The sequence below is a fragment of the Cynoglossus semilaevis genome, chromosome Z (genome assembly GCF_000523025.1).
Source record: "Cynoglossus semilaevis isolate Cse_v1.0 chromosome Z, Cse_v1.0, whole genome shotgun sequence".
In the NCBI taxonomy this organism is placed as follows: domain Eukaryota; kingdom Metazoa; phylum Chordata; class Actinopteri; order Pleuronectiformes; family Cynoglossidae; genus Cynoglossus; species Cynoglossus semilaevis.
In genome coordinates, this window is record NC_024328.1 from 20,107,679 (window position 1) to 20,117,018 (window position 9,340).

At 38.1% G+C, this 9,340-nt stretch overlaps 2 protein-coding genes and 1 non-coding gene across 4 annotated transcripts in view; 2 read left to right on the forward strand and 1 right to left on the reverse strand.

Annotated features, from left to right (window-relative positions):
• Positions 1 to 5,534, reverse strand: part of LOC103398284 (junction-mediating and -regulatory protein-like) — a 14,936-nt gene extending 9,402 nt beyond the window's left edge. The window contains exons 1-2 of the mRNA XM_008336847.3: positions 3,818 to 5,534; positions 674 to 847 (exon numbers count right to left, since the gene is read on the reverse strand). Of these exons, the coding sequence (XP_008335069.1) occupies positions 674 to 847; positions 3,818 to 4,627 (984 nt within the window). The 5' untranslated portion in view covers positions 4,628 to 5,534. The remainder of the gene's footprint in view (positions 1 to 673; positions 848 to 3,817) is intronic.
• Positions 5,535 to 6,211: 677 nt separating this feature from the next.
• On the forward strand, positions 6,212 to 6,283 carry trnaq-cug (transfer RNA glutamine (anticodon CUG)). The gene has a single exon. It is a non-coding gene; the product is annotated as a tRNA-Gln (tRNA).
• A 466-nt stretch (positions 6,284 to 6,749) lies between these two features.
• Positions 6,750 to 9,047, forward strand: cenph (centromere protein H). 2 transcript variants are annotated; one of them, XM_008336851.3, is made up of 9 exons: positions 6,750 to 7,043; positions 7,160 to 7,197; positions 7,296 to 7,341; positions 7,420 to 7,488; positions 7,587 to 7,643; positions 7,726 to 7,789; positions 8,121 to 8,172; positions 8,317 to 8,474; positions 8,555 to 9,047. In XM_008336851.3, exons 1-9 carry the CDS (start codon positions 6,955 to 6,957, stop codon positions 8,672 to 8,674), a joined length of 693 nt encoding a protein of 230 aa, XP_008335073.1. In that variant the 5' UTR covers positions 6,750 to 6,954; the 3' UTR covers positions 8,675 to 9,047. The 2 variants fall into 2 exon arrangements, with proteins under 2 accessions (XP_008335073.1, XP_008335072.1); XM_008336850.3 differs by having other exon boundaries at positions 6,752 to 7,043; positions 7,160 to 7,212; positions 8,555 to 9,042.
• The last annotated feature ends 293 nt before the right edge of the window (positions 9,048 to 9,340 follow it).

Sequence of the window (9,340 nt, forward strand, 5' to 3'; positions counted from 1 at the left end):
TGAAGATCGCATGGATTCCAGTCAGTATCAGCAAATTCTTGCGAACAATGTTCAAGAATCAGTGACATAGTTGAAGTTGCGCCGGGGCTGGATACTTCAACAAGACAACGACCCTAAACACCGCAAAAATTGTACCAAAGCATTCATGCAGAGGAACAAGTACAACATTCTGGAATGGCCATCTCAGTCCCCAGACCTGAATATCATTGAAAATCTGTGGTCTGTTTTAAAGTGGGCTGTCCATGCTCAGAAACCATCAAACCTGACTGAACTGGAGATGTTTTGTAAAGAAGAATGGTCAAAAATACCTTCAGAATCCAGACCCTCATTGGAAGCTACAGGAAGCATTTAGAGGCTGTTATTTCTGCAACAGGAGGATCTACTAAATATTGATGTAATTTTTCTGTTGGGGTGCCCAAGTTTATGCACCTGCCTACTTTTGGTTAAGTAATTATTGCACACTTTCTGTAAATCCTATAAACTTCAAAACAATTCTTAAATATCACTGTGTTTGTTTGCTATATGATATATTTAATTGAAATTGCTGTTCCGAACAACCAATGATCCATAAAGGAAAATCTTGAAAATGATCAGGGGTGCCCAAACTTTTTCATACCACTGTATCCATACATCTACTATAAACAGCAACCTTTAGAAGTTAGTAAGGCATTACCTTGATCTGCTGTCTTCTTAGCATCGCTAGTTCCCTCATGTCCCTAAAAGGCTGGAGAAGATACTGGTACAGCTGAGTGGAGGCCTCCAGTAGACCTCCATAGGCATGGTCTTCTTCTTCATATAGTTCCAGCAGATCGACCATACTGTCCATTGTCCTGTGCTTCTCCAGCAGCTACAACACACATACACAGTATTTGTTAAACAGGAATTTAAGCACTGTTCAGATACAGTATTACACAGCAGATACAGCATTTCACATAAACAACATATCATGCAAAGTCGTTTGCTATTCACAAACAGCTGCATGAATAATGCAGAGTCTGCACACTCACTTGTTTGCGGATTTCTGCTGCATTTACACAACAGCTCACAAAGTAACTGACCCAAAATTAACTCAGGGGTTTGGTAGTAAAAATATGACAGAAATAAAGTTTCTGTATGCATAAATATGTGAACATCAACAGTTTAGTGCATGTTGCAGAAAAGATCTAATGTCTGCAATGAGTTCATGCAATGATCTGTAGATGTTGTGTGTTTCCAGGTATCAATTATCTATGTAAGAGAAACCACATGTCAGACTGCCACTGAATTATAAACTTGGATATCAGACCATTGGGATGTTTTGTGCAGCTATAAATAATATGATCGTGTCTGTATACACTCAATGAGCACACTTCTCCTCTGCTGCTGCTGGGAATGAGATCAATACACACAAACACACACACACACATGCAACCATTAACTTATCCTACAAATAGGCTTACTGAATTTTCATAAAAATAGGATAGAAACTAGTTTCTCTGCTTTAAAATAAGGAGGAGATTAAAAACGTGTTTGTATGTTAATGTGTAGATTCACAATCATCTAGTTCACGTTTTTAAACCTTGTGTGTAAAAACTAGACCTGAAGATAAGTTATATACTTATATGAGGGGGTCTCAAATTTCTAGGAAATGGCCACTTCCAGCCCGCAAACCTCTCACATACCACCTGCTCTTTCGAATGTGAGACCCCTGACTTTAATGTACAGAATGCTCACAGTTCCTATCATTGAAAGAAATATAATCACCAAATCCAACCCCTCACTAACTTTTTGATGTGAAAATTGTGCTTTTTTTCTGTACAGCATCAAGACTACTACTTAAACAAAGGTGATGGAATTAATTGAAGATTGATATTAGCTTGTTTTAATTTTATTCCAACGGACTACCAAATGTAAGAATTAAAAAAAAAAGATGTTGTTGGCATGACAGAGAATATTTAGGGGTTATTTAATTCTTGCACTAAACACTAAAGAGTAGAGTAGAGTAGGGCTTTATTCATCCCCCTTGGGGGAAACATACTACTAAATAAAAGCCTATTGTGACCTAGCCATATAAAATTATGGACAGGTCACTGTTTTATCTCAACATTGTCGAAGGTGTACGGCACCATGGATAGATGCGCTCGTAGTAGCATATCTAGGATACACAACATTAAAAAACTATTAGGGAAAAACATTAGGGATGCCAGATGAGGTTTACATGAAACAATAGTTTTACATCACAGGTGATAGAACCATATATAGCAAATCAATGGTTATTTATGGTTATTTACCTTAAAGTTTCTTTATGAGAAAAAATGTAAAATGAAAATGAATAAATGAATTGCAGTACACTGCTGTCACTACAGACAGAGTGGCTCTGCCAGGCTTTGTAAAAGTGCTGACTCAAAGCCGCAGCTTCATATCTGTTCTCAGGATAAAACAACCTTAAACAATGTGTTTCATGTTTTGACTGGTCAGGAAGGACTGTAAGTCAACACTTCCTGTCTCTGTTTTCATTCTCTCTCTATCTCCCTCTCTCTTGCTCTGCTGTCCTTCTGTATATATTTCTGTTCTGTGCTAATGAGAGTGGGTGTGGGACTGAGTGGAGGGATGATGTAGCTGATTTTCCTGTGGCTTTTTTTCACAGCTCAAGTCAGTACAGGGAGGAAACACTTTGACCAGAAAATCATATTACACACAAACAAGCACAACAGCAAATATGTATTCAAAAAAGCACATCAGCATTTTCTTATATTCAGCAGTCATTTATTCCCTGAACACAAGTAAACAGTTCAGCACAACGCTGCAACTTTGAGATGCTAAAAATGGAAAAAATCTCCCATTAATGTACTACCTCACCTACTGTCTCAGAGGACTCTTTGCTGTGTCTGGCTCTAAGAGTCAAATATGCATTAATATGCCTCCATTGATAAGTAGAACAATGTAAGAGCCAGTGAGTATCACTGTTTACATAAGCACCAGTTCATCAATTGATTAATGTAGAGCCTAAGATAAACACACAGTGTAATTCAGATGGTCATTTCAATATGGTTGTGTTTAATTAAATAACTGTTTGTATAACTATTGATAAATCCTCTCTACTGACAGCTTCATTTCTAGCATTCTACATCTATTTTCTCTGTACGTATCCAAATGATATTGACCTTGCCTCTTGAACTTAATCTCAAAACTCTGCCCCTCTGTTAATCTCCAATTCTAATCCTGTCCACCCCAAATTCACACTGTCTTTAACTATGCCGCCTATGACCAGGTCTCATGTCTTTATTGTGTCTTCAAACTTTATATCATAATAGGCCCCAACGAACCTGTGTGAAACTTTTGTTTCACATTTACACTGCCCAACTGATAATCATATGTAAAATTGGTGGCGGGGTCCTGTAGTGTGTCTCCCGCTTCAATTTAGTTCGAAGGTTTGGTATCCTCTTTAATGTGTTTATATATACACAATAAATAAAAATTAAAATATATAGGGTTGAAAGAATTAATAGACAAAAAAAGCATGATGAAATATTTTGATTGACAAAGAAATTCATATGGAATTAACTGTGCTAATAAAAATGTCTCCCAGAAAATATGTCACTATCGAAGAAACGCCACGAAACCGTTTGTCATGGACCTTTTTTCGGGTTGTTCTATTCCTAATGGCATACACTCATCTACCATCATTCGTCTATTACCTGATTGCTATTGTGGTGTGGTACACTTTCAAGATGCCCACATGATGAAGCTTTATGGCCACATACACTGCGGTGGCTCTCATGATAATGTTGTGCAAAAAGCATGTAAGAAGCTGGTGATTTCAGGATCAACTTCTCACCTCTTGCAGATGTATGTTTGCACGGTTCAGCGCGTCCTCGTACCCAGACTGTCTCAGTTCACTCAGACTCTCGTAGTACTCATCTGGATCTTCGCTTTCTGTGAACAGCACCTGGGACAGGATCTTCCATCCACATGTGTCAAGGGCATAACCCAGGTACATCTGTAAACTGTAGCAAAGCTTGTCCAGTTCTGTCTCAGGTACCTCAGCAGGACCAAACAGGACCGTCCACATCCCTGCTGGTTCTTCTGGAAACACTGGGAGAAATGGCTCCAGCTCTGAGTTCACTGAGCAAAGCTGCTGATGAATGACCCGGAGGTCCTGGAAGGAGAAGAGCCCGGCCCAGCTGCAGTCCTCCTGGCTCAGACTATCCAGCTCCTCCAGGTCCAGTCTGTCTAGTGAAGGGGGCAGCTGCTCTTCTTTTCTTAGAACAGAACTAGCGGTGGATTTAGTCAAATTTCGACTCTTCCCAGGGCTCGATTTGGTTTCCTTCAGGGATTTGATTTGAGGACTGCAGTCTTTCACCGCAGCCTCTCTGATTCCTTTGACAGGGCTCTTCAACACTGTATCGTTCGCAGGACTTTCGGGCCATTTTGTTTTGTCTCCATCCTGTCCGGCGGCCTCGAACAGCGGATCCCTGCCAAAACTTCTTCTCTGCACCGTCCTGTCGTGACATGTAACGGCGAATTTACCCTCCACCTCATTCCAGGCCACTATAAACACAAATTTATGCTTTTCCTTCTCTTCGAACGCATTAGGGCGAACAGCCACCCAGCCCGATTCCAGATTATCTTCCATCATGAATGACATGTCTGCTGAGCAATAACGAATACAGCTGTCTGCACATAGGCCGTTTTCTCTATTTTCTGCTCTTTGGGGGGGAAATGAAGCGTGTTTACCGCCGTTAACAAACACCGACCTCTCTCGGAGGATGTTGAGCCTGCGGTTCTGCCCTTCTCCACCTCCTCCTCCTTCGCTCGAGCGGATGGATTTGGAGCAGCGCCGCACCGTTTCCCATCTTTGGGAAACCTGCAGTGCCGACGCGGTTTGTAGTCTTTAACTATTCCAGTCTTATGTTTTCCTTCATTTTCAGACACGAGCAGGCACAAGACGCCACCCTGTGTTGACAACGCACACTGCCGTCCTCTCCTCCTCGGCAGTGCTCCGTTGTTACTGAGCTAGACTTCCCTCTGTGCATCGCAGAGTAAAAACGGGGCACATCCTTCTGTCATAAAGCGAAATTGATGAAAAAAACAACAACGGGGTTTTTTTATCGTCAGTCAACAAAAACACACACCATTGACAGAATAACCAGGCTAATTTGAAGTTCTGCCAGTAGGAATTCCTCTTTTATCATTCATGACAAGAATAAACTAACTAACAAAAACATGACTGATCAGTTAAGATAAAAACATACTGTCCAATTTAGTATTCACTAAATGTAACTAAATGTGATTATAATCCAAACGCCTGTTCATACACCGGAGAAAAGTGTTCAGTGGAGAAAGGCCTGCGTACTGCTGCGGTTTCCTAAGAGCAAATGAAGGCATCATCAGGATTTAAGAGCACTTAAGGACGCGCTGACGTTTTGGTCCACAGTGTGTCAGCTGCAGATTCTATTCATGCATAACTTCGAATGAGACACTTTTTTAACAATGAGCGTGAAATCAGGTAAAAACAAGTTTTATGCACGTGTTATGAAAACAAAAACATCTACACTGGGGATTTATACATATACGTGTAGCAATAAAAGTATTGTGTCATTTCTGGTTTATAATATAATATATATATATATATATATATACACACACACACATACATAGTATATGGGAAATAATAATAACCTGTGAAAAAAGTGTGTTAAGATTTAGGGAAATTACTGGCGGTTGAAATTCAATTACTTCGAAACCATATTGCCCCATTACAGTTAAGGAATAGTCAGGCTTTATAAGATTATTTTCTTCTGGCAAACTTGTATCCGTTGTAGTACTTTTACACTGAACAATGTAAACATGTTTGCAAAGAAGAAATCTTCTTTGTCTATTGAGGTTAGCTGAACAGAGTATGCCTGTGCTGATGTATTGTGGTCTTACTCGTGGTGTATGGAGGAATAAATATTTTTGGAAGCAGTACTGTACATCTTGTTGTGAAATGAAAAGTTTGTAAACCACCGCTATAAGCTTTATTTTCGATATGTTTGTGGGGAACTGAGTACTTCAATTGTAACATTTAGCTTATAGCTGGTTGAAGGTAAGGTGTAGACGTTTAATTACGGGTCCAAAAACAGGAATGACGTTACGGATTATTGTACTTTCCACCTACTCATGTGTTCAAAAAACGTAGTTCATAAAGCCTATGTATTTGAATGAAGAGAAATGATACCTGTCTACATATGGTTCCATGGTGTAATGGTTAGCACTCTGGACTCTGAATCCAGCGATCCGAGTTCAAATCTCGGTGGAACCTATAGTTTGTTTTCGTCTAATCTAAATACAAACCAAATCTGCAATACCACATTTTAATAATAACAGATGAAATTAGAAATGTAATAGTTTTACTTGTATCTGTACTACAAAAACATGATAATATTTGGGCAATGTATTTTAGAAAGTTTATTTTATTGTATCTTATATGTTATCTTACAGTATATATTAGAATACCTTTTTTTGATCAGATTATATCACATAAACACCTTAATAATTTTTGCATTAGCGGTGATGGCCACGGGGAGGGGCTTAAAAGTCTACATTTCCGTTATCAATGAGTGATTCTAGCGAATTGTTTTCNNNTCCCTACAGGTACTTCAGTAATTAACTTATTTAATTACATTTTAAAGTAACTTAGTCGACCGATTGTTTACACGCTATTTCTATTTTTATTTTATTTTTGTATGAAAATTACACAATAAATGTGACTGATCTCACTCCAAACCAACAGGGGGAGTTGCGGGGTTTTCGGTAGCAATGGTAGGATGTGTTGTCACTTCCTGGCGGGTGTTTTCGCTTTTTTGAATATATAACAGTTGTCCTGTTTGTTATCAGTAGTACAACACAGCTGCTGGTGCTGCTTTAAATGACCGCTAACTAAAGGGTCGGAATTATCACATAAATTCAATAAAGGTAAGACAGCGGCACACCATGGAGGCTATCGCTGCTGCGAGTGATCATTCTGTTTCTGCCATCGGCAGCGAACCGAACGGCATCCGGTCAATTACGACGCTGCTCAGGTTTGTCATCAAGTTCTGCTTCAATTCTGTGTTTTATGTTTTAATGTTAATGTTATCTAATTGACTTTGCACAAGCCATTGATATCTTAAGTACTGTTTTACACTGATTATTCTAGGATAAAGCAGCAGATGTCAACCCAATTCTTTGAGATCGGTAGGCATACAACAGGTACATTACTCTGTGTATGACAGTATAATTATGCTAAGTTTTAAATAAGTAAATAATAATTTTCATTTTCTTTTACCAACAAGAAAAAAACAAGGGTGAATGCAGCCTACCCGAGGCTAAGAGAGACATGTGAGTGTTTGATGCAGATCTACATTTTACTCTATACATTTTTATCATTTATAATGCTCACTTCTAGTTTTCTCATAGGCCAGGTTTGATCAGTGAGATCGAAAGAGTCTCAACAGATTACTTTAACAACACATTATTACTTCACAGGTAAACACAATTATACTGATTTATTTTTTAATAAAAGCCCTACTTTGAAAATATATGATCTTCAGATATTGACTGGTTTAACTGCTTACGTCTTCCAGAATGCAGTTGTGCCATGCTATTGCAAATAAGCTGGAACACAATGATGCTCAGGCTAGGTAAGCAAAACCACGACATATCCTGTATTCAGTTTCAATGTAATAACTATTTCAATCTTGATATGTTTCTGTTTTTTTTTAGTCAAATAAAAGAGCTCAGCAAACGCTGCATGGCCATGTGTTCAAGAATCAAACACGTTCAAAATGTGAGAAACCTTTCTTAGTCTTGGTGTTTGCAAAATATGGTCATGGGCAGGTTTTATGTGGCTCAGAATTTATTTCAAAATGTTTAATTTTTTGTTTTAAAAAAATGTGACAATTAAATGTTTTAGGTGTTTTAGAAATAGTTGTTAAATGGTCCTTCTCACTTTGAATGGAGAAGCATTTTAAAACCTTTGGTAAACACAAAATTATGGCTAATCTGATAGGATTTGCTTCTGTTATTTGAAAACAAAAGAATGTTTCTTAGCTCGTGGTTATAATATAATAAATTACATGAGCTTTTTTTACCCTCAAGTCCTTGTGTTTCTTTAACAGGAGAATAGAGATCTGAAAAATGAAATTGCAAAAATACAAAAGGAGAGATATGGTATGTTTTTTGGATCATTTTTAGTAATGCCAGCTTTTAAAAGTTTCAGCTCCATTTGTGCATGAAACAACTTACATGAATTATCTGAAAACAACTTTTAATCAACACTTTTTTTCTATTATTTTGTCATGTTTGTTTGTGTAGATCTTTGGCAGATTACCGCGGAGAAACGGAAAGAGATAGACGTGATGTTGAAGGAGGAGTATCCAGAGGCCAAGCAGTACAAAGCATGGCTGGCAGAAGTCAAAACAAATCTGGAGAGTTGCAAAAGGATGATCACTTTAACTCAGAATGTGCTCAGGGTAATTTCTACTGAATACAGTGTGTGATGTTAGTACTTTATATGAAGCGTGGCATGATCACCCTGTGTGCTTCCCCTCAGGGCATCTTCTTGGCGTTTAAGGTCAACTGGCTGGATGACCCAAAACTGAAGGACATTGTCATGAATATGGAAGCCTTTCCTTATTTAGGGATTAAGGAAGTGGACTTGGTGTCACAATAACAAATCCAGTCAATTGTATTTATCTGTATAATTTATAATAAAATCCTACACAGTAATATGTTCCACTGATTTAATAAAGATAATCATTGCATCTAAATTAATAATGTTAATCAACTTTGACAGTGAAACGTGGCTCAGCTAAGCACAGCATAAGTCTGATCAACATAATTCCCTGATGTGAATATTTTTTGGACGGGGAGGAAAGTTATGGAGCTAGAACAGTCTCAAAAAGAATAAATACTCAAACAGATTCACAAATGTACTTGCATTATGGAATATTTACAAATATATTTTGAAAATTCACAAATGCATTTGGAATATTTATAAATGTATTTTGAAAATTCACAAATGTATGCATGTAAAGATAATTGTTGGTTTCATGAAATACATTTCTGAATTGTGTCTATGAAGATTCTCAGTCATCCAGGTCATGGTCAAGTTTAAAAAGTTATGATAGGCAACTGGACGTGAATTTTCTAAAAGAAGACTTTCACCTCTCATCCAAGAGGCTTCTTCAGTTCTAACTGGTGGTGGGGAGTACAGCAGATATATACTCTAAGTGTGAAAGAATATAGCTACTTAAACTCCACCCTGTTGGGTGGGGCCTTGGGGTCAACTGTGAAAGTATAAACAGTTGTTAAGAGTCTGATGGGGACCACAACGACC

Excerpts from the sequence above, each read along its gene's own strand:
- cenph (XM_008336850.3), top strand. The coding sequence starts at position 6,955 with ATGGAGGCTATCGCTGCTGCGAGTGATCATTCTGTTTCTGCCATCGGC. Across the intron at positions 7,213-7,295 it reads GATCGGTAGGCATACAACAG|AAAAAAACAAGGGTGAATGC; the intron begins GTACATTACTCT and ends TTTACCAACAAG. Across the intron at positions 7,644-7,725 it reads CACAATGATGCTCAGGCTAG|TCAAATAAAAGAGCTCAGCA; the intron begins GTAAGCAAAACC and ends GTTTTTTTTTAG.